Genomic DNA, 24,479 nt, shown 5'->3' on the forward strand with positions numbered 1-24,479 from the left:
AATCATAATGTAAATATCTGGTATTCAGGATATCTGATATGCAACTCTTGTGAAAGGGTCCATCAACCACCCCACCCCCCACCCTCAGTGATCATGACCCACAGGTTGGGTCTAGGCAACCCTCTCCTGTAAGACTCTGGCCAGCCTTAGTTTACAGGGGATTCCCTGAGTGAACAGCACAGAGCCGGAAATCGATGCAGAAAGCAAGAGGAATTTATTGCTCCAACATGTTGGGGTCGCCCTGCACATGAAGAGAGAGAACGACCACACGCAGCCCCTCCGGTGAGCTCACGGCAGCAGCCATTAGCCATTAGCCATTAGCCATTAGGCACGATGTGATTGGCAGAACAGTGTGACTTTCAGCATCCATTAGGCACGATGTGATTGGCGGAACAGTGTGACTTTTAAACTGATTTGTCTTTAGGGAATGAGGTAGGTGGCCAACAGTGTCTCTGAGCCTCCCCTACCCGCCCGCAGGTGGCCAGTGGTTGGTCCCTTCTCCCTGTGGTCTGAGGGATGTAATTAGCCCCTTCCTTCCGGAGGGGAGGGGTGCGTACTTTAAGACCTTTCTCTTCCAGGAGGGGAGGGGTCTGGTGGAATTTTCTAAAGTTCCTGAGCTGACCTCTTCACTCCAACTAGGCCATGTCATGGTGGTCCTCTTGGTACACAGGGATGCTTGGTGATGAAGCGCAGAACCTCTTAGCAGCTGGGACTCTTACCTCCCATCAGCATCACAGCCAAGGAGGTTCTTTGGGCATGCCACAGCCTAGGTGAATTAACCAATAGAAAATCATTCTCTCGGAATCTCGGTAGTTGGAGGTCTAAGATCAAGGTATTATCCTTTGATGTCACCTCCTTATCTTATAGATAAACCCCGAACTGTGGCTGGATTCCAGAGAACGACTTGTGCACATGAGCTCAACCCTACCCTGAGCACATGGAGGAGAGAGAACCAGGACCAAAGGTGGGCTGCTTGGGTCCAGACTGAAGATGAATTTAATTACAGACAACTATCTGTGGTGGAAGTAGGGATCTCCCTGACATTGGAACCCCCCCCACAGAGATCTAAAGGACTTGCATCCCTCATACCCCGGTGATAAACCAAGGCAGAGTCTGGGTGCTCCCTGCTAAGAGGCTGCTTAGAGGTTTCTGGCCGCACTGATGGTTGGATGCATTCCCTTAGCCTGGGTGCGCACTGGCTCTCCATCCACTGCATACAACTCACAACTCCCCAGAATACTTCCCAGGGATTGGGCAGTTAAGCCACTGAAGTGGGTGCTTGCATCTGTCTCAGGACTTTCCCCTCAGCCCCAGCTGGCTCTCTAGTCATTCCAGTTCTCAGAGGGGACTGAGTCATGTCGTGGTGACATAACCACACAGTGAAAAAAGTGCGGTAGCAAGGACAGAAAATCGGACAAGGGAGATCAGCTGAGGCCCCTGCTTCTTTGCCTTTGCAAGGCAGAGATTGGAGGGTCAAGATACCTAGCAAGTCCTCCCCTGCTCAGCCTTGCCCACTCCATTTCCCTCTGCCACATGGGACAATGGACCATAGGCCTGGGTTGCAGCCGTGATCACATTTATAATTTCTCTTCATTTCTCTATATGTCCTGCCCTTTGTGAGGAAGGAGTAGTCTCCCAGGCCCCCCTGCCTCCCAGTTTGAGAATCGAGATGTCAGGGAAATGAGACGGGGCTGGCCCAGATCCCAGGGAAGTGGCTTCCACATGGCTGAACAGAGAGCTCCAAGCAGGAGCTCACAAAGCAGGGCTTTGATGCTGGCCCCGCAGGCCGGGCCTCTCCCCTCTCCCTCAGGGTGCTTCGCTTGCTTCATTCTGGGCCTCCTGTGAGCCGGACTGAATGGGAAACGGTGGGCCTGAGAAGTTCCTTGTGACACACTAATCCCAGCTTGCTGACCTGACCACACCCCCAAAGGAAGCAGCCTCCCGAGCTCCAGAACAATTCAGGCACCCAGTAGCCCCAAGAAAGAGCTGTCAGGTAAGTCAGTAAACAAGGCCTGGCTGGGCCAGTGAGTATAAGAAAGAGTGTGTGCATGGGAGGGGGTGATGATCAGGGATGGGTGGTGAATACCATATCTCAGATTGCTTGGACCGGCCTGTAAAGGCGAACGCCATTTCTGCAGGGTGAGACAGACCGATCCACGGGCAGATGCAACACATACGAATGTGGAGTACCTAACTCAATTAGAACGGCAGGTGATCATATACTCTTTATGCCCTAGTATTGGTAATCAATTGTACTTTATTTGCTAATTCTAAATGACGGAGAACATCAATGTGGAGATAGGGGTAGCATGTTTTTATTACATATATGCCTACAGCTAATGGGTAAGAACATTTTTAAAATAAGAGATAAGTGCTTCTCCGTGCTGACTTTAATCTTGCACTTCTAAGATCTGGGACTTGGGCTGCTGATCTGCACATTTGGCTAGGGATAATGTACTAATACCTCTCGAGTTCTTCATAGTCTTGCTTTGCTTTGTTTGCTTGAGGCAGGGTTTCTCTACGTAGCCCTAGCTATCCTGGAACTCACTATGAAGAACAGACTGGCTTCAAAATCAGAGATTCCCCTGGACACTGGGATTAAAGATGTGTACCACTATACCCAGCTTTTGCTTTTCGTTTTTTTGAGATAGAGTCTCATGTAGCACAGGCTGGTATTGAATTAACGATGTAGCCAAGGATAACCTTAACTAAGGATTCTTTTGCCTCTATCTGTTCTTTCTTTCTTTCTTTCTTTCTTTCTTTCTTTCTTTCTTTCTTTCTTTCTTTTTTTGGGGGGGCGGGGGGGGGGGTCGAGACAGGGTTTTTCTGTATAGCCCTGGCTGTCCTGGAACTCACTTTGTAGACCAGGCTGGCCTCGAACTCAGAAATCCGCCTGCGTCTGCCTCCCGAGGGCTGGGATTAAAGGCGTGCACCACCACGCCCGGCTTCTTTCTTTTTTAAAAATTATTAGATATTTTCTTTGTTTACATTTCAAATGCTATCCCCTTTCCTAGTTTCCTCTCCAAAAGTCCCCTATACCCTCCCCCTGCCCTGCTCCCCAACCCACCCATTCCCATTTCCTGGCCCTGGCATTGCCCTGTACCGGGGCATATAATCTTCACAAGACTAAGGGCCTCACCTCCCATTGATAGCCAACTAGGCCATCCTCTGCTACATATGACCATAGGCAAGGTCATATGAGACATGAGCTCTGGAGGGTACTGGTTAGTTCATATTGTTGTTCCTCCTATAGGGCTGCAGACCCCTTCAGCTCCTTGGGTACTTTCTCTAGCTCCTTCATTGGGGGCCCTGTGTTCCATCCAATAGATGACTGTGAACATCCACTTCTGTATTTGCCAGGCACTGCTTTTGCCTCTATCTTGCAAGTTCTGGGAATATAGATGTGTGCCACAACAGTCAATTCTTGGTCTTTACACCCACATATTTGGATGTCTGTCTGCTATCCGAAGAGATGGCTTGTACTTGATTCTTGTGGGTAGATCCCAGCCCCAAGAATTCCCTGGTCCTTTGGAGGCTGTGGTAGGGAAGGGATAGGCCCTCAGATATTCTCTGAGATCCTCAAGTTTCAGTGTACAAATTGGGTTAATCTCAGTGCTAGGAAAGGGAGAAAAGACTGTTGTCGAGCAGGAGTCCTCTCTCGGTTATGTCACAGAACCCTGTGGTCCTCACAGCAGTCACTTTTGGTAGATACTATTATCCTCCGTTGGCTCTCAATCTCAGAAGGATTAAATACCTTGCCTATGGTCACACAGGTGGTAAAAGTCAGATTCAAATCCAGATCTCTTCAACCTACAAGGTTTCTGTCACCAACTCCCCCAGGGACTTTGTACAGAGATGACTTGGCTTGAGGCAAAGAGACTCAGTGTCAGGTAGATACAGGTTCAAGCCCTAGCTTGAATACCAACTATGAGTAGGTGACCGAGCTGACCATTGGAATCTGGCCACAGGCAGAAACAGAATGTAAAGATGTTCACAGTCACTGGGGACATTTAGGTCTTAGAGGAGAAAATCTGGAAATGTGGGTCATGATGGATATCTGTTCTGGCCCAGAAATCTATGCTGATGTACATTATCTAATTACGTACTAATCCTTCCATCCCAACAAGGGACGGTCAAGACTCGGGTGAAATCACACAACTTGCAAGTGTGAGAGACAGGATTGGAATCCAGGTCCCATATCCTGCTGCCCCAAGCTGCTTCTTGGTGTCTACAGAAGTCACAACTTAGGTAAGTATCCTTGGGCTCTGTGACCTTGGACCAGTCACTTACTCTCCTGGCCCTGTTTTCCCCTTAGATAAAACAGGAGTGGAGCTGCCATGCCCATGTCTGAGATAGCAAATTTAGAAGTCCTTAGAATATCGTAAACCTCTGAACAAAGACCCAGGTCTGATTATATAACTGCTCACCGTGGCTCCTAAGAATGAATGCCCTGGATATGGAGCCATCCACTAGGCGGAGAGGTTTCTGGGGTGCCCGTTTGTACTGGGGAAGCAAGGCTCCAGAGAGGAAGAGAGATTGCCTTACACTGCAGTGAGCTGACCTTGCAGCAGAGAATGGGGCCCAATTCTGGTTTGTTTCTGGTTAGCCACAGCTGAAGACTAGTTAGTGTATTGGTAGTATGCCCCCTCCAAATGCAGTGTTCCCAAAGTATAGCCCAGGAAACATGTCCTTCAGAGCTAGGTAGGGAAGGAGGGCTCTAATTTTAGTCCTCTGGTTAGAATCACAGGGGCCAGCACCCGTCTATATTTCTGACCAATCAGATAGATGTTGGGAGGGACTTGAACACAAAATAGTTTCTCTAATGTCACTGCAGTCCTGACTTCCTTGGCTGCTGGGCACAGGCCACCTGGAGAGGCCAGGGCAGAGCAAAACAGGTTCTTTCTTTCCCCCCTTCAGTGTCTTCAAGAGGCAGTATGTCAGACGGGGTGAGTATCTTGGGCTCTTCATCCCTTCTTCCCTTCCTCCCCACACCTCAACAATCTCTCTGGGGCCCGGACCTGCCAAAGGGAGGAGGCTGAGCACAGATCTTGGCCAAAGGCACTGTGCAAACCCATTTGCCAGTTGTTCTGGCTGCCAGGGACTGAGCTGTCCCACCTTCTACTTGACTCCTTTCCGCCCAGGTGGGCACATTCCGCATGGTCCCTGAAGAGGAGCAGGAGCTCCGAGCACAGCTGGAGCAGCTCACAACCAAGGATCATGGTCCTGTCTTTGGCCCATGCAGCCAGCTGCCCCGCCACACTTTGCAGAAGGTGAGGTGACAGAGTGAGAGAGAGGGAGTGTGGCTGGGATAACCTGGGAAGCAACTAGCAAGGGTGGGATAGACGGGATGAAGTTTTCTGTCTTTTAGAAAAGGTCCATCCCCACTCTCTAGGTTATCCTGGAACTGCAAGACTAGTATGTTCAAGAAACGATCCTGAAGCCAAAGTTATTGCAAAAGATGGGTTTGTCAGTACTCAGACCACCTTAGGCTTAGACTCCAGCCTCGAGCTTATGGCCCAGGGGCCATCCTAGACTCAGATATAAAGAGCACTGCTTCGGAAGTGGCCCGAGTAAACAAGGGTACATTGTCCCCAATAGAAAAGCACCAGGCTCAAGTTCTAGGACCAGCCATAAACCAGCTCTGTGACCTTGGGCAAAAAGCTTTCCTTCTCTGGGCCTGGCCTCTTTCTGTGCCTGTGAACGATGGCTGTTAGACTAGCTCAGAGTGATCAGGGTGCACTCTGCCGGAGCTGGCAGCTGTCTTAGGGTTGCTGGGGCACAAATGGGAAGTGGGTGAGTTCAACTTCAGGCTCTCATCTCTGCACAGACCGCTATATCCATCACCAGGTGCTCTCAGGTCGTCCACATCTGAATTCTCCCCTGCCCGTCATGGTGTTCAAAGGGAGAGTTGACCCAGCCATTCTCACAGATCTACTGACCCGGTCGAAAGAAGGGCTGTGAAACTCTGGGGCTGAGGCAGGCTGCTCTCTGCTGGGTGTGCTCCCCTAAATACACATACACACACTCACAGACACACTAAACAAATACATGTAAAATGCAACTAGAATCACAAAACCAACTAATTAACCAACCAAACAAAAAAACCAAACCAACCAAATCCCCACAATGAGTTGTGGAAAAGATTAAAAACATAATGTAAGCGAACATCAATATGAACTAACCAGTACCCCCAGAGCTCCTTGGTACTAAACCACCAACCAAAGAAAACACATGGTGGGACTTGTGGCTCTAGCTGCATATGTAGTAGAGGATGGCCTAGGCGGTCATCAGTGAGAGGAGAGGCCTTTGGTCTTGTGACAGTTCTAAGCCCCAGTATAGGGGAATGCCAGGACCAGGAAGCAGGAGTGGGTAGGTTGGGGAGCAGGGGGAGGGGGAAGGAGATAGGGGGTTTTTGGAGGAGAAACTAGGAAAGGGGATAAATATAACATTTAAAATGTAAATAAAGAAAACATCTAATAAAAAAATCATAATGTGGGAACGGAGAGATTGCTCAGTGGTTAGCAGCACTTGTTGCTCTTCCAGAGGACCCAGGTTAGATCTCAAGCTCCCTCACTGTGGTTCATAACTATTCATAACTCCAGTTACAGCAGACTTGATGTCCTTTTGGTGCCTTCACAGGCACCAAGCATGCATATGATGTCCATGCATACATGCAGGCAAAACACTCACACGTATAATGAAGAAATCCAATAAATTAAAAGAAAACACAATATATTTAGAGGACCTAACAGGCTGTTTGGTAAAAGCACAGTACACATGGGCACTTGTTAGAAACTCTTTATTGTTGTCAATATCTTGCAAACAAATCCAAGCTGAGCACTTTGACTCTCTCAGACACTTGCATGCCACGGTAGAGCTGCAGAAAGTACGACCCCCAACTGCAGCACTGGGCACTCCCAGCAGGCTAGCTTAGAGCTGAGCCTTTCCACACATGCCCTGTTCCCCATCAGCGCCTACTGGTAACTTCTGCCCCACCCCACCCACCGTGTTCTAGGCCAAGGATGAGCTGAATGAAAAGGAGGAGACCCGGGAGGAAGCGGTGAGGGAGCTACAGGAGCTGATACAGGCACAGGCGGCTTCTGGCGAGGAATTGGCCCTGGCAGTGGCTGAGAGGGTGCAGGCAAGAGACAGCGCCTTCCTCCTGCGCTTCATCCGTGCCCGCAAGTTTGATGTGGGTCGTGCTTATGAGCTGCTCAAAGGTAAGGCCTGCACTGAAAGGGCTGGCCCTGGCATGGGTGGGGTGAGTGGGGTGAGTGGGGTAAGGAGGGTGTCTACTTCACACTAAGAAACTTCCTTTATGCCACGAGGTAGTCACTATCTCCAAATCCTTCGTAAGTGTGTGTGTGTGTGTGTGTGTGTGTGTGTGTGTGTGTGTGTGAGTGATCACTTGGGCTGCCGGGCGTGGGCGTGGTGGCACATGCCTTTAATCCCAGCACTCGGGAGGCAGAGGCAGGCGGATTTCTCAGTTCGAGGCCAGCCTGGTCTACAAAGTGAGTTCCAGGACAGCCAGGGCTACACAGAGAAACCCTGTCTCGAAAAACCAAAAAAAAAAAAAAAAAAAAAAAAAAAAAAAAAAAAATCACTTGGGCTATGTTAGTTTGTGGATGGATGATGGATGGATGGATGGGCAAGATTGCTCAAGACCAGATTCCAAGAAAAATCTCTTCTCTGTCAGTCTTGGGACTCGGTGAGTAAAATCAAGACCCACATTTAGGTGACAAAGGAAGGTATTTCCCTTGTAGACTCTCCTCCCCTTCTGTCAGAACCGCCTTGGGCTCTAGAATATCACAGGTGCAGAAGCATGAGGGCCTCCTCCTGAACTTTCCTGACACTAAACCCCAAGTGGAACCAAAGATGGTGCTTGCCTAGAGACTGGGGAGCTGGGACAGAGCTGCCATAGCCATGCTGAGTGAAGAAAAACATTTCCTGAAGAAGTCAAGTCTTTGGTGTCAGTAGGGTTGAAGCAGGTGGGCCGCAGCCACAGCTTTCCCGTTCAAGTTCCCCTTCTTTCCCCAAGTGTCAACTCAGTGCCGCCCTGGACCCACCGCTGCTTCAGGGCAAGGAGCTCAAGCATCCCCTGTAGACCTTACATTCAATTGGTGGAAACAATAAACCTGATAAGTAGGATGCATAGGTGGAGTTTGAGTGACAGGTGATAAGGAGAAAAAATGAGCTGCTGGTGTAAAGGGAAGAGGGTTGAAGCTGTGTGTGAAGTGTCTAGAAAGGCTCCTACTGCAGAGGACCGTCTGAAGATAAAGCCCCGAGGACATTAGACATGGAGTTATGGGGCAGAGGGAATGACAAGGCAGGGGTGAGGTGAGGTAAGACCGGGTGTTCTAGAGCAGCAGAGATGCTATTGGCATCTCCTTGGCAACCGCTTGCTAAACTACTCCCCTTCTCTGGGCCCCCGCTAGGGATACAGATGACCATAGGAAGGCAGGAACCTGCTCAGGCTTGGGAAGAATGACATTTTTGGACCATTTAGGCACTACTAGAATTTAGGAAGGCCTTCTGAGTCCAGACTCTACCTCATGTCTGCGTGGCTCCCGGTGTTCCCGTTGTGAACCCTGTGTAATTGCCACAAGAGTTAGGGCACACAGGCCAATCTTATTTTGTGGAAAGAAAAAACAGGCTGTTCTGTTACACACAGGCAGCAACCAGACCCTTGATTATTGTCCTGTACCCCTGAGAAGGGGGGTGAGTGAGGCTGAAATGGCTCCTGACAGGGCTCCTTCACTTTCCCTTTTCCAGGCTATGTGAACTTCCGCCTCCAGTACCCTGAACTCTTTGATAGCCTCTCCATGGAGGCTCTCCGCTGCACTATCGAGGCCGGATACCCTGGTGTCCTTTCCAGTCGGGACAAGTATGGTCGAGTGGTTATGCTCTTCAACATCGAAAACTGGCACTGTGAAGAAGTGACCTTTGATGAGGTCAGCCGGGCTCTCTCTCCTAACTCTTTATTGTTGGAACCCCCGGGAGGCAAGGTCCATGGAGGGAGGAAGGCAGGTAGTCAGCATCTTTCCAGCCTGGAGGGAATTCCTAGGATGCTCCAGGGCCCCTGGAAAGTCCAGTAGCTTTGCCAGAAGGGCCCACTGGCCTGGATACCCCAGCAATGCCCAGTGGAGACAGAGCCGTGGGCTGTGAGCTGAAGGAAACCTTGCCAAATACTGAAAGCTGAGAGCAACAGAGAGAATGGGGAATCAGAGGATGATGGGCTGGTAGATTCTGCAAAGTACAGGTTCTGTCCTACTTAACCATCTGTATGCTCCTATGTTTAAGCACTCAGGAAGTCTGATTAAGGAGAATAATTCAGGGCTCTTTCTTCCTCCCTCCCTCCCTCCCTCCCTCCCTTTCCCTCCTTTCTTTCTTTCCTTCCTTCCTTTTTCCCTTTTTTCCTCCTTTCTTTCTTTGTTTTTTTGTTTTGTTTTTTTTGTTTTTGTTTTTGTTTTTGTTTTTTCGAGACAGGAATTCTCTGTGTAGCCCTGGCTGTCCTGGAACTCACTCTATACACCAGGCTGGCCTCGAACTCAGAGATCTGCCTGCGTCTGCCTCCCGAGTGCTGGGATTAAAGATGTGTGCCACCACGCCCGGCTCTTTCCTCCTTTCTTATTTCTTTTGTTTTGAAACAGGGTCTCAGGTATCTCAGGCTGGTCTTAAATTCACTCTGAAGTTTAGGATGGCCTTCAAATTTCTGGTCCTCTTGCTGTGCAGTGGTTTCAGGTGTGGGCTACTATACGCTACTTTATGTAGTGCTGGGGAATCAAGCCCAGGATTACAGTCATGCTAGACGAGAGCTCTAACAAGGGAGCTGCATCCCTGGCCTTCACCTGTGTTTCTAAGGATACAGTTACTCCTAAAGAAATGAGGCTGTTTTCTTCACCTTCTCTAGTCTTCAGAGCTCAGACTTTAAGAAGGAACCAGACTGCACCAGCCAGACCTTCGCTCTAAATGGTGATGGAAACAGCAAACACCCCTACCCTATTCCTGATCTAATTAGGGATGTTATTAGGCCTTCTCAGCAAACAAGATACTAGCATTAGAATTTTAATGTCTTTTTAAAAAAAGACATTATTTTGGGAAGGAGGATCAGAGAGCCGACTCAGCAGTGAAGAGCTCTTGCTGCCCTGTTCCCAGAACTCCTGTCAGGCAGCTCCCACAGACTCTCAGGCAGCTCACACAGACTCACAGTCTCCTGTCACTCTGATTCCAGAGAAGCCAACATCTTCCTCATAAATAAATGGTAGCAAAAATAAAAATAAGCCAGCGGTGGGAGCACACATCTTTAATCCTAGCTACAGAGAAACCCTTTCTTGAAAAAAAAAAAAAAGCCACATTTTTCTTTTCTTTTTTTTTTTTTTCGAGACAGGGTTTCTCTGTATAGCCCTGGCTGTCCTGGAACTCACTTTGTAGACCAGGCTGGCCTCGAACTGAGAAACCCGCCTGCCTCTGCCTCCCGAGTGCTGGGATTAAAGGCGTGCGCCACCACGCCCGGCCACACTTTTCTTATAGCAGTGGGATCAGTCATTCTTGGTGGCACAGGCCTGTAAACCCATCCACTAGGGAGACTGAAGCAAGAGTAACTTGGTAAGACGCTGCCTAAAAATGCAAAGTAAAAAAGAGGGCTGGTGATATCATTTGGTAGTTTGCAGTACCCTGAGTTCAATCCCTAGTACAGAAAAGAGAAGGGAAGAAGGAAGGAACGGAGGGAAGAAAGGAGGGAGGGAGGGAGGGAGGGAGGAAGGACCTAGGAAAGGTGGATCACAGCAGCCAGGGTAATTAATGGTGGTCAGATCTACAATTCCAGCCAAGTTGGTGTTAGGAGGAGCTCTTGTTCAAGGCTAGCCAGCTGAACAGTTTTCAAGGCCAGTCTAAGCTACAAAATAAGACCCTTAAAAAGAAGAAGAAGAAGAAGAAGAAGAAGAAGAAGAAGAAGAAGAAGAAGAAGAAGAAGAAGAAGAAGAAGAAGAAGAAGCAGCTGAGCAGTGGTGGCACACGCCTTTAATCCCAGCACTTGAGAGGCAGAGGCAGGCAGATATCTGAGTTCAAAGCCAGCTTGGTCTATGGAGTGAGTTCCAGGACAGCCAGGGCTACACAGAGAAACCCTGTCTCGGAAAAAGAAAAGGAAGGAAAGGAAAGGAAAGGAAAGGAAAGGAAAGGAAAGGAAAGGAAAGGAAAGGAAAGGAAAGGAAAGGAAAGGAAAGGAAAGGAAAAGAAAGAGAAAGAAACCAAGGGCTGGAGATAGAACTCAGTGGTAAATGCTTGCCTAGCATGCTAAGACTCTACTGTTGATCTCCTGCACCAACAAACAACCAAAACCAACAAGGGATCCTTCTGTGGCATTAAACATCACGGAGAATGAGTTCCCCATGTTGTTAATCTTTGACATCACTTTCAGTGTTCCCAGTAGTCCACAGCTTAAAACTTCCCTTATTTCCTTCCTTTCTCACCAGATGCTGGATGTAAGAGCACTGGGATAAACTCATGAACGTGACATTCAGGGTTATTTGATTGGCATGTATTCAGTGAGGAGGAAGTCCTACATGGACACCTCTGCAGTGAGGCATGTGCTAGCAGGCTCTCCACCCAGGACCCTGAGATGGAATCACCTCCCTGGGTTGGATCTTAAACCCCGTTTGCTGAGCTTCCAGCTCTCTGATGCTGCGGGTCCACTCTAGAGCCTTATGACCAAGCCGCATGCCTGACCTCTGGGCTTCTAGATCTTACAGGCATATTGTTTCATTTTGGAGAAACTGCTGGAGAATGAGGAGACCCAAATCAACGGCTTCTGTATTGTTGAGAACTTCAAGGGCTTCACCATGCAGCAGGCAGCAGGGCTCCGCCCCTCAGATCTCAAGAAGATGGTGGACATGCTCCAGGTGAGGCCTCGGAACTTCTCACAGGCAGGGAGGCTTGGCCTAGTTTCCCAGTTTCATGATGTAGGAAGGGGCCTCTGACAATCTAGCGTCATCCAGAGCAGCATCAAACACAACGTATCTCAGCCACAAACTCTTGCCTGGTGATAGAGCCTGGTTTCAGTGTCTAGCCCATATCTTCTGCTCCGTCTTACAAACCCGGAAACTAGGAACACAGACTAAGTGACTTTGCAAGTTCACACACAGATAAAGTGGCAGAATCAGTCTGCAACCTCAGGCTGTTTGCCCATGTATATCCTGCTGCCTCCTTTTGCTTGAGTGCTTATCCCGAGGACGAAATCTCTCAGCCCCCTCTGATTCCTTTATATGCTGGTATTCCCCCCTCCCCCGTCTGTTCTTTGAGCTACCTTCTATTTGTACGTGGATTGGGAAATGGGGAAGCCTGACCATGATGTCCTAATAGTTTACAATGGTTTGAAGTCCACCCGGTGGACAAGTGGTTTGAAAACAACCCAGTCCCCAGGCTGAGGACACTGCTCAGTTGGTAGAGTGCTTCGCTAGCATACACAGAGCTCCTGGAGTTTCCTCTCCAGCACTGGCCAGTATGACACATGCCTATAATCCTAGCACTCAGAAGGAAGAGGCAGGAGGATTAGAAGTTCAAAGTCATAAATCAATCATATCATAAGGCCAGCTTTGAATACACATGAGACCCTGTCTCAAAAAACCAAACACTATCATCACACACACACACACACACACACACACACACACACACACACGTAAATACACCACCATATACATACAATCACCAAATAACCAAAGAAAGAGTAACATTTCCTTCTCTTTAAAAAAAAACTAATTCTAGGATTTCATTTTTGTTTTTGTTTTTCATCATGGGACAGCTTTAGGTTGTATTACTTGCACAGTATCTTCCCTGTACCTTGGAGCCAAAAATGAAGCCAAGGTTCTCTGGTGGCTGGCCCTAGGATGGGCTACATGTGGCGCTAGACAAGTCAGCCCTCACTCCATGGGGAGAGACTGTGAGAACGTGTGTGTGTACGCATGTGTATGTGCATGTGTGTGTGTATGAGTTAGTGAGTAGGAGCCTTTGAGACCATTGGGGTGATGGGACTGGGGGGAATCTCTCTGTCACTGCAGGATTCATTCCCAGCCAGGTTCAAAGCTATCCACTTCATCCACCAGCCATGGTACTTCACCACCACCTATAATGTGGTCAAGCCCTTCTTGAAGAACAAGCTGCTACAGAGGGTGAGTGTGTGACTGCCTCCCAACCTTTCCAAAGACTGATCCCAATTTGGGTGAATAATGCTGGACAGCACCACAAAGATGGGAGGCTGTGCCTTGGTCTCCCCTCCCCCATCCTTCTGCTCAGTTGCTCTGCTCCCTTCTCTGCAGGTCTTTGTTCACGGAGATGACCTGGATGGCTTCTTCCAGGAGATTGATGAGAACATCTTGCCTGCTGACTTCGGGGGTACACTGCCCAAGTATGACGGCAAAGTTGTTGCTGAGCAGCTCTTTGGTCCCCGGGCTGAAGTTGAGAACACAGCCTTATGAGGAGATGCCCTGCCATGGGATCCGTATTAGCATCCCAGTCCTTCGTCAGCTTTCCTGAACCCAAGTCTGGGGACAGGAATGCCTGAAGTGACTGGTTTCCCAGATTTCCCTAGGTTTAGGAACACTCTAGTGGCACCTCATCCCAAACCGACCTAGAAGGCAGTGAGGCAGGGGAATGCCTTTCATCAGGAGATATGTGGGGCAGTTAAATTCCCACCTGCCTCTGCAGTTACAGGGCAGTGACTCTGAGAGAAGTTGGATTTCAAAGACTAATTAGGCTTCTCCGTGATTTCCTTTGTAATCGCCTTGATACTTAGGGCATGGAAGGCGGAGTTAAAGGCATACTTGCAATTCAGTAAAAAGAAGAAAGAGAGGGGCTTGAAGCTCTGATGATCACAGTAGGCAGATAAGGGGTTTCCCACCCAGGATTCCAGGGAGGGGCCAGCAACTTTAGCACAGTTGCATTTGGGGCTGACCTGCTGATGAATACTCTAGTAGCTAAGAGCTCTGGACTCTGTCCAGGGTGGAGGTCATGTCCCTTCCTCTCCATCCATCTTAGATGTGATCCTTGGTGCTGGGGCCCCCATTCACTAGATGCTATAGGCTTTGTTGTATGGTTTTACTTAAATGTACCTTTGACATCTTGCCTGAACACTCTCAGTTCTTATTAGACAAATAAAATCGTTCTTTGTCTTGTGTCACACTCTTTCATGATGAACTTAGGTCTTTTTTTTTTTTGTTTTGTTTTGTTTTTTGTTTTTTTGAGACAGGGTTTCTCTGTGTAGCCCTGGCTGTCCTGGCACTCATTTTGTAGACCAGGCTGGCCTCGAACTCAGAAATCCACCTGCCTCTGCCTCCCGAGTGCTGGGATTAAAGGTGTGCGTCACCATGCCCGGTTTGAACTTAGGTCTTATTTAGAGTTTGTATCCTGTGAGAAAACATTGAGCAAAAACAACTTGGGGAGGAGAAGGTTTATTTCATCTTACAGTTTGTAGCTCGTCATCCAGGGAAGTGAGGACAGGAACCCAAGGCAGGGGTGAGAGGCATGAAGGAGTAAGTCATGCCTTGCTCCTCAGGACTTGGTCAGCCTTTCTTTTTTTTTTTTTTTAAAGATTTATTTATTTATTATATGTAAGTACATTGTAGCTGTCTTCAGACACTCCAGAAGAGGGCGCCAGATCTCGTTACGGATGGTTGTGAGCCACCATGTGGTTGCTGGGATTTGAACTCTGGACCTTCGGAAGAGCAATCGGGTGCTCTTACCCACTGAGCCATCTCTCCAGCCCCTTGGTCAGCCTTTCTTATAGCATCCGGGCCCACTGGCCAAGTGTGGTTCCCACCCACAGAGAGCTGGCCCTTCCTGCACCTACCATCAATCAAGCAGGTGGCCCTGTAGGCCAATCTGGTGGGATAGTTTTCCAATTGAGGTTCCTCTTCCAAAAGGACTCTAGTTTGTGTCAAGCTGACATAAAACAAGTTGACACAGCTTATGTTCCCCAGATCTGCACGTTTTGACAAATACAAATTCTTTTTTCTCCTATGGAGCTGGCTTCAACAAGTGCACAGTGATTTTTGAGTGCTCAGTTTCTGTAAGGGAGGTTTCCTGTCAGAGCATGCTGGCTGTGCATGTGATCTCTTTGACATGGTTTTATTTTAAGTGCCTGTAGTCCAGGTTGGCCTTTTACCTATGATAATCATCTTGCCTCAGCTTCTTAAGTATTGAGATTATAGGATGTACCACTGCATGAATTCACTAATTTTTCTTATATTTGTGTGTGTGTGTGTGTGTGTGTGTGTGGTGTGATGGTGTGTCTGTAGAAGTTAGAGGAGCTTGCAGGACTCAGTTCTCTCCTTCTACCATGTGTGTGCTGGGGATTGAACCCAGATTGTCACATTCTGTGGCAAACATCTTTACTTAGGTAATCCATCTCATCAAACCTGGACCAATTTCCTGCTTTTCCTTCTCTTCTCTTCTCTTCTCTTCTCTTCTCTTCTCTTCTCTTCTCTTCTCTTCTCTTCTCTTCTCTTTCCCCTCCCCTCCCCTCCCCTCCCCTCCCCTCCCCTCCCCTCCCCTCCCCTCCCCTCCCCTCCCCTTCTTTCTTTCTTTCTTTTTTTTTTTTTTTTGATTTTTGTTCTTTTTTTTAAGACAGGGTGTTTCTGTGTAGCCTTGGCTGTCATGGAACTCACTCTGTAGACCAGGCTGGCCTGCCTCTGCCTCCTGAGTGCTGGGACTAAAGGCATGTGCTACCACTGCCAGGCTCTTAAATCTTTCTATCCCAAGGTTTGCAGTGAATTTTCTTTACCCAGGAAGTTTCCTTCTTTATAGCTCTCACAGTCAACAGTCCTCCATTGTCTTTCCACAGAACGTCTGAGCTGGGGGAAGAATCATAATAAATTACTGTTTCTGTGGCCAGAGGGTACAGGGCTGGCCAGTGAGGACTTCCCCCAAATGTCTTTTAGCCATGTTTTAAAAGCGGAAGCTCTCTTTTCCAGCTAAACCTTCTATGGAACTTTGGTATGGAATCCTAACACTGAGGGATGTCTTCAGATCTCCTGGAGCTAAAGGTATCTCAAGGATGAGAACATTGCAGTTATGTCCAGGGAAACCAGGCCAGGGGATGACAGTGAGGGACTAGCAGAGAACAAGTATTTGACTGAGTAAAAACTTGATTTTTAGCCGGGCGTGGTGGTGCACGCCTTTAATCCCAGCACTCGGGAGGCAGAGGCAGGCAGATTTCTGAGTTCGAAGCCAGCCTGGTCTACAGAGTGAGTTCCAGGACAGCCAGGGCTACACAGAGAAACCCTGTCTCGAAAAACCAAAAAACAAAACAAAACAAAAAAAACTTGATTTTTTTCCTTTTGTTGTTGTTGTTGCTTTGTTTTGTTTTTGAGACAGTGATGTCTTTCTGTGTAGCCTTGTCTGTTCTAAAACTCATTTTGTAGACCAGGCTGGCTTCAAACTCAGAGATCTGCCTGCCTCTACCTTTTGAATGCTGGAATTAGAGGCATGTGCCATCATGCCTGGCTATTTTTATTTTTTTTCCTTATTTATTTATTTATTTATTTATTTATTTATATGTGTATTTACCCATGCATGCATATATAGAGGCCAGAGGTCAATGTTGGGTGTCTTCTTCTATTGCTTATCACCTTCTTTGAGTCAGGGTATCACACTGAATCTGAACTTACTGTTTCAGCTAGACTGACTGGCCAGCAAGTCCCAGGAATCCTCCTGTCTCTGTCCCTCAGCTCTGGGATTACAAGAATATGCCACCTCCCCCCACCCCACTGCCTCTCTCTGGTTGCTCCAGACAGGGTTTCTCTGTGTAGCTCTGGCTATCCTGGAACTCAATTTGTAGACCAAGTTGACCTTGAACTCATAGAGATCCACTTGCCTCCAGAGTGCTGAGATTAAAGGCATGCATTACTAGGTCCAGCCATCCTCATTTCTTACAGCATCCAGGACCACCAGCCAGGGATAGCACCACCCACAGTGAGCTAGACTCTCTCTCTTCATCCATCAAGAAAATGGGCCATATCAGACTTGTCTGCAGGCCAATCTGGTGGGAGCATTTTCTCAGTTAAGCGCTCTCTTTTAAAAGGACTCCAGTTTCATATCAAGTTGACACTAAACTAGCCAGCACAGCTTACATTTCCCAGATCTGCCTGTCTTGACAAATACAAAATGTTTTCCATCCAAAAACTGGCAGCCACAAGTATGTAGTGGTTTTGAGCACATGTGAGGATTCCTGTTGAAGACTTTGCTTGCTGGGCACGTGGCACCCTCAGTGTGTGGCACTGTCTTCTGGGCATGGGGCTACTTTACCTACCGAGCCATCTCCCTTGCGCTGAGAAATGAGTATTTTGTTTTGTTTGGTTTGGTTTCCAGTTATTCTTCTAAGGTGTGGTGGCATTTCCCTTTAATTCTGCAGTAAAGGCAGGTAAATCTTTGTAAGTTTACATGTATGGTTTACATAATAAGTTCAAGGCCAGCCAAGGCTAGTTAATAACACACACACACACACACACACCACACCACACCACACGTACACTTCTAATTGCTTTTCTAGCATTATATTACAAACCTGAGAGAATCGTGGTTGATAGTTTTGGCTGACTCCCCTCTCTCCTGGATCTCTAAGTTCCAGCAACCCACCACAGTGTAGCCCAGGCTTCCTGATGAGTGCTAACTGCACTTCATAGACAGGGATAGGAAAAGCACTGCAAGCAGATTCTGGCCAGGAAGCTTTCAGGACAGGCAGCCTTGGCTCCTACTCAAGCTCCAAGAGGATGCCGAAGTATATCTACAGTCTGCAAGGCAAGGCCTTAGCTCAGGGGCCATCATAACAAGAGGACCCAGTGGCTTTGTGAGGGAGAAGCCATGGACTTGGGACCCATTGAGCCTGCTCCATGTGTTCACACTGCCCCCTGCTGGTCTTGCTTAGGCACAGTCGGAGGACTTGGACACAGAAGGTGGAGGTGACATGCAATGTGGCTGCCCCTTAGCCCTGTCTGGGAAGGTAGTGCTGCTCCCTTAGGAAGTGTGGGGAGACCGTGAATGTTAAAATCTGACTTGTTCAGCCCCATAAGATCTTAGCCCTCCTTTATCTGTGATTCAACAAGCGTCTCACCTTCCTGCGCTAATGAGATGGAGGAAGGACAATACAATATCTTGAAAACCACAGGAACAGGAACAAAGAGCCCTGAGTTTTATGACAACCATTTGGTCCATATAACGATATCCTTCTGGAAACATCTGGCCTGAGGCAAGAATTCGGCCACAAAGTGGGGCAGGATATGAGTTGTCAGACTGCAGCTTTGTGTTTCTGCTCTCCTTATGTGAACCTTCAGAGAATGTGGACCAGCAGACTCTGGAGGCCAATCAGTCAGGCATGGGTGGAAAGATACTCCTTGCTTCAGAGAGAATCTGAACTGAGTTGGCCACTGCTGTGAGCAGAGAGTTCACTGGGTGACTCTGGAGTAGGCTACTGCTGCCTGGGTGGCGAAGGCATGTACTTTTTTGGTCTTACATGAAGCCAGCTAAGAGAAGAGATGAAGACACACCAGAGTGATGCACTGGACCATCTCTGCTCTTGTTGTCAGGGTGGGGGAGCACAGCTCCAATGCTGAAGAAAATTGGTGTTAGACCTGGAAGCTTGCAGGCTCCCCTGAAACTTGCAGAACCTCCCCATTCAAGGGGGTGCTCCCAGGAAGTAAGCATTGCCCTATTTAGGAGCTTGTTGGGATGGCAGAATCTGAGACTCTACCCAGATTTATCAAATTAGAACTGCATTTTCAGCAAGACTTCCAGGGGACTACACATTCAAGGCTCCATCAAAGCTTCCAATACAGCAGCTCGTAACCTCTGCCCAACTAAGTGCTCTCCCAAGTGCTGGGATTAAAGGCATGAGCCACCACCACCAGGCTATCCTTGGGTACCTTCTCTAGCTCCTCCATCAGCTTGCTTTCTTATAGAACCAAAGACTGCCAGCCCAGGGATGGTACCACCCACAAGGAGCGTCTGGGGAGTGGGAAGGTTCAAGTTACTCTGTCATGACTGCAGCCTCATCCCAGATTTCAAAAAACAAAAAACAAAAATCCAAAACCAACCAAACAAAAAAACCCCACAGGAACTCAGGGCTGGAGAGATGGCTCAGCGGTTAAGAACAATGACTTCTCTCTTCCAGAGGTCCTGAGTTCAATTCCCAGCAACCACATGGTGGTTCACAACCATCTGTAATGGGATCTGATGCCCTCTTCTGGTGTGTCTGAAGACAGCTACAGTGTACTCATATAAATAAATAAAATAAATAAAAAACAACAAAACTAAAAACAAAATCCCAACCAACAAAAACAAAACAAAACAACCCCCCCCCAAAAAAAACCCAACTAGTCCAGACTCATGAGGTTAGTCCAGACACACTCAAAGTTGTTATGTAGATGAAGGCGACCTTAAGCTTCAGGACCTCCAGCCTCTATGTCCCAAGTACTACAGACATAGGGCCTTGTGTGAGCCATATCCCCAGCCCTGCATGTGTGTGGTCTGATGCACCAGCTTGGCATCAAGATGTTTCTAAGCTCAGCAGTGACTTGGTGGAACTAGCCTTGCCAGCCTCGTAAGCCTGTTAAGAGGTCTTAATCAAGCTAGTTTTCTCCTCTAGTTAAAGAAGTAAAGGGGCAGGAGACATGCAGGAGCAGAGAAATTTCAAACATAACAGAAACAGCTAGTTGAAGGAAGATGTGAGGAAGCACACACTTATGATTTATTTTATTTATTCATTTTATGTATATGAGTGCTCTATCTGCATGTACACCTGCATGCCAGAAGAGGGCATCAGATCCCATCAAAGATGGTTGTGAGCCACCATGTGGTTGTTGGGAATTGAACTCAGAACCTCTTAACCACTGAGCCATCTCTCCTGTACCTAAAGTACTGTTTTGTTTGTTTCTTTGTTTTAAATCTCTGAAGAGCTTTCTCCCCTTAGTTAGGGAGGGTCAGTTTGAAGAAAGATAGGATGGTTGACTGAGGCAAGAACTGGAAGACTGGAACTGTTGTGTAACATATCCTGATGCAGCCAGCCCATCAGCTGGGGGCCTACTGGTGGGAGAAAAGGCCCACAGGTCTGCCGGGCTTTTGTCTCAGGTCTGGAGGCTGTGGAAGTAACCATCTTGGAATCTGACACCTTTATTGCATAGCCATGGCCCCTCCCTCTCCCTGTGTCTACCATGCAGCCTGTCAAACCTTAATCCATCAACGTTAGCTTATGGTTCCCCCGTGTGACCGCATAAAGAAGGAAAAGTTTCGGACCAGGACTTGATGGTGCCTATCTGCAGTTTCTCGGCATCTCCAAGTCTAGGAATGTTCTAGTAACCATATATCCAGGCTTGTCTCGGCTTGGCCCTTGGGTTTCTCAGTTTTAGAAGCTGAGTATGGAGTTGAACGTCAAGTTCCACACTGTCCAGCTAAAAACCACTGTTAAAAACCACACAGAAACCATGAAAAGTGTGACGTAAGCCTTTCAATCACCATTTTTTTTTTTCTGTCAGGGTTGTACTGTTTTTGCCATTCTGGGCTTGTCCTCAGAGCAATCCTCCTGCTTCAGTCTCCTCAGGGCTGGAATTAAAGGTATGTGCCACACCACCAAGAAATAGGCATTATTATTTTTTAGAAACTTTAAAAGCTAGCATTAATTCCTACATAGAGTCCAAGGGCCAGGAAATGGCTAGCATGGGACCCTGCTCCGGCATCCCTTTAGCTCAGATGCTCAGCCTCTAATGGTGGCCTTATACAGTTTACTCACTGTAATCCGGACATGGGAGAGGTACAGACAGGAGAGGGGAAGGGGAATGATGCTGCAAGAATTTCATTTCCCCATCGTCAGAAAAAGGAAGAAAAAGATAAAGGAAGAGGAAACTGATGTGTGTTTGTAGAGACACTGGGTACTTCCAACGATAGAAGTTTTGGGTGGCCCAGAGCCACAAGGAGAGAGGAATATGTCTTCTCTGGGGAAAGGCTCAGCAGCTCAAAGTAGATTGCTTGTAATAGCTTTTTTTTTTTTTTTTTTTTAATTGTTTGAGACAGGTTCTCACTATGTAGCTCTGGCTGGACTGGAACTTGTATCAAGCAGGCTGTTCTTTTTTTTTTTTTTTTTTTTTTTTTTTTGGTTTTTCGAGACAGGGTTTCTCTGTATAGCCCTGGCTGTCCTGGAACTCACTTTGTAGACCAGGCTGGCCTCGAACTCAGAAATCCACCTGCCTCTGCCTCCCGAGTGCTGGGATTAGAGGCGTGCGCCACCACGCCCGGCCTCAGGCTGTTCTTGAAACCACAGACAAATAGAATTAAAGGTGTGTGCCACCACACCTGTCTGCAATGTAGTTCATGAAAATGGGCACTTCCTGTAAGCTGTCGTTAGGGACACAGGGAAGGGGAGAAAGAGAAAGAGAGAGAAGGAATAGAGTAGGGTAGGGGCTACAATATGGAGTACTATCTAATTAGACACTGGGTCCTCAACATGAGAAATGTTACCTATAGTATAACGAATATCAGAAAAAAATGATTTTACTTTTTAAAAAAGATTTATTTATTTTATGTATATGAGTACACTGTAACTGAACACATGGTTGTGAGCCTTCATGTGGTTGTTGGGGATTGAATTTTTAGGACCTCTGCTTGCTCTGGTTGGCCCTACTTGCTCCAGACGCACCAGAAGAGGGCATCATATCTCATTAGGGGTGGTTGTGAACCACCATGTGGTTGCTGGGATTTGAACTCAGGACCTTCAGATGAGCAGTCAGTGCTCTTACCCACTGAGCCATCTCACCAGCCCTGATTTTACTTTTTAAATTGTGTGTGTGTGTGTGTGTGTGTTTAGGTGCCTGTGGAAATCAGAATACGGTGTTGTATCCAATTCATCTGGTGTTCCAGGCTGTAGTGAGCTGCCTGATACTGATGTGGGTATCAGGAACTGAACCTGAGTCCTTCAAAAAAGCGGTCGGCACTCTTAACCACTGAGTCATCTCTCCAGGCCCAGGAATTCAATCTTTTTTTTTCCTCTGTGTAGCCCTGGCTGTCCTGGCACTCACTTTGTAGACCAGGCTGGCCTTGAACTCAGAAATCCGCCTGCCTCTGCCTCCCAAGTGCTGGGATTAAAGGCGTGCACCACCACTGCCCGGCGAATTCAATCTTTAAATTGTGCTTTATTCAGAGAGTGGGAGATATGACAAGGCAGTAGATTTAGCATCTTTACAAAGCTGCCTTACACTCATCTCTAGCCAGTAGGCGTTACAAGTGGACAGGAGGTATGCAGACAGTCTTTGCAGAGCTCAGCCCTGCCCCTCCGGTAAGGTGTCCCACATTTCTGAGGGTCTTGATGTCTGTGTCTTTCCTATCTCTTGTTCTCTTTCCTCACTCTCTGGCTATCTGGGACTTTGGCAGCTTCTTCAAACACAAGTCTAACTACTGCTTTCTGCTGTGACTTTGTAATTTCCCAGGGACCTGGACTGTGTATGGTCGATGCAGAACAAACTATTAACAGTTTATGTTAAGCTATTAATAACATGAGGACTCCTTTCTACAATAGGGGATGCAAATATGTCTTTACACTATTGGATATACAAATGCCATCGTCTTTCCCTCCTGTCTCCTCTCAATAGGAGCATGTCTGAGGAACCAGTTTGTGAAAAATAAAATTTAAAACATGCATTCATTCTGATGGAGAAAGAGGAGACACTGGCCACAAATGTTAGAAGGTTGCCAGCAAAGTGTGACAAATGACATGCTATTGGGACCGAGTCTCCTAACGGCCCAGATCTGAAATGGTTCCCATTTTAATTTTTTTATGTTGCTATTTTACATGTATGTTTTTCCTGATGGTGTGTCTGTGCACCACATGCATACAGTGCCCACAACAGTTGTCAACAAGAGTGTCAGAACCCCTGGAGCTGGAGTTACAAACGGTAACGGTGGGTGCTGGGAATTGAACCTGGGTCCTTTGAAAGAACAGTCAGTGCTCTTAAATGCTGAGCCATGTCTCCAACCTGGCAATATTTTCTATCCCACATTTTGCTGTTGTCGTTGCTGGAGGCCAGACCAGGGCATTACGTCTGCTAGGCAAATATTCCATCACTGAGTACCTTCTGAACCCTTTAAGAATATTCTTCACACCAGGCAGTGGTGGTGCACGCCTTTAATCCCAGCACTTGGGAGGCAGAGGCAGGCAGATTCCTGAGTTTCAGGCCAGCCTGGTCTACAGAGTGAGGTCCAGGACAGCCAGCGCTACACAGAGAAACCCTGTCTTGAGAAACCAAAAAAAAAAAAAAAAAAAAGAATATTCTTTACAAGTTGGTTTTCTTAGGTCAAAATTGAGAGTGTCTGCCATGATTTTTATCTATTTGTATAAAATCAGGGTCCACAAATTAAAAAAAAAAGTGTTTTGTAAGTGACAGGAAATGGGGAAATTCTGAAATGTGATACTGGACATTTTTGGGTCTTGGTAGCCTATGCCTTCCAAAGCCTACACTTTTCACTCACCCAGCCTTGTCCAAGGATTTGCAGAAAATGGGAGGGAGGGAGACTCAAGTGCAAGGGAGGCGATACAACTCTCCTGGCTGAGCCAGTGCTTGGCTCTGGAAGACCTTTCGCTCTGGTTAAGACAGATCCAGGGGAGAGAAAACCATCGGCACCAGGCTGGGAGGGACAGTGCAGGCCTATAACCCAGCACCTGAGGGCCAGAGGCAGGAAGGTCAGGAATTCAGGCTCATTCTTAGAGTGAGGTTGAGAGCAGCCCAGGTCACCCTTGTCGCAAGCAAACAAAAGGAAGAAGGAATCACGACTACTGTGCAGCCAGCCCAGCCTGCCCCCGACTCGTATGATGCTCCGTAGGCCTTGAAGATGCACACGGGCTGCACACGACAAGCTCCGCTTCCACCTTGCCCCGCAGTTGTCTGCATGGCTGTTTAGAAGTGACAAAAAAATGTTGCTACCTTACTTACCTCTGGCTTGCTTCCCTGGAGAGGATGGGCTTGTGAGAACTGGTCCTATCTGGTATTTGTCTGCAAGGTTGGTTTTAACATCACTGGGAGAGGAAGTCAGTGTTCTGCACATTGCCCCTAAGCTCCATGCTTTGATGCAGATACAGGATCTGTGTATGTGTGTGTGTGTGCGCGCGTGTGCACGTGTGTGTATGCTCACATGAAGTTAGAGGTCAACATTGGATGAATCCCTCTGTTGAGCTCAACCTTGGTTTTTGAGACAGGGTCTCTCAATGAGTCTGGAGTTCCATTCGGATAGGAAGAGCAGCCAGACATTAGGCCCCAGGGATCCTCCATCTTTGCCTCATAGCTGTAGCATTCACAGTCATGTGCTGCCACAGCCGGCTTGGGTGCTGATGAATCTAAAGTGAGGTCCTCAAGCTTGTGTCTCCAGGGGGTCAGCCCTGCCCCGTCCTCAGATGCACCCCCTTGTCATGCAGAAAACTCTCCCTCCACAGAGCACATACAAGCATTTTA

General features: G+C 47.8%; 1 protein-coding gene across 2 annotated transcripts; it reads left to right on the top strand.

The window, feature by feature from the left end:
• The first annotated feature begins 208 nt into the window (after positions 1–208).
• Positions 209–14,167, top strand: Rlbp1 (retinaldehyde binding protein 1). Of its 2 annotated transcripts, XM_021168585.2 has the most exons (11): positions 209–282; positions 868–964; positions 1,786–1,993; positions 4,128–4,248; positions 4,918–4,946; positions 5,142–5,270; positions 7,016–7,220; positions 8,773–8,951; positions 11,739–11,897; positions 13,056–13,166; positions 13,314–14,167. In XM_021168585.2, exons 5-11 carry the CDS (start codon positions 4,935–4,937, stop codon positions 13,470–13,472), a joined length of 954 nt encoding a protein of 317 aa, XP_021024244.1. In that variant the 5' UTR covers positions 209–282; positions 868–964; positions 1,786–1,993; positions 4,128–4,248; positions 4,918–4,934; the 3' UTR covers positions 13,473–14,167. The 2 variants fall into 2 exon arrangements, with proteins under 2 accessions (XP_021024244.1, XP_085697749.1); XM_085841623.1 differs by lacking the exons at positions 209–282; positions 868–964; positions 1,786–1,993 and adding an exon at positions 2,136–2,211.
• Positions 14,168–24,479: the final 10,312 nt, after the last annotated feature.

Source organism: Mus caroli, unplaced genomic scaffold (genome assembly GCF_978045245.1).
Source record: "Mus caroli unplaced genomic scaffold, Mus_caroli_1 scaffold_8, whole genome shotgun sequence".
Taxonomy (NCBI): domain Eukaryota; kingdom Metazoa; phylum Chordata; class Mammalia; order Rodentia; family Muridae; genus Mus; species Mus caroli.

Coding starts and splice junctions, on each gene's coding strand:
- Rlbp1 (XM_021168585.2), top strand. Junction 5,271..7,015: donor CCCGCCACACTTTGCAGAAG/GTGAGGTGACAG, acceptor ACCGTGTTCTAG/GCCAAGGATGAGCTGAATGA. Junction 11,898..13,055: donor AGATGGTGGACATGCTCCAG/GTGAGGCCTCGG, acceptor CTGTCACTGCAG/GATTCATTCCCAGCCAGGTT.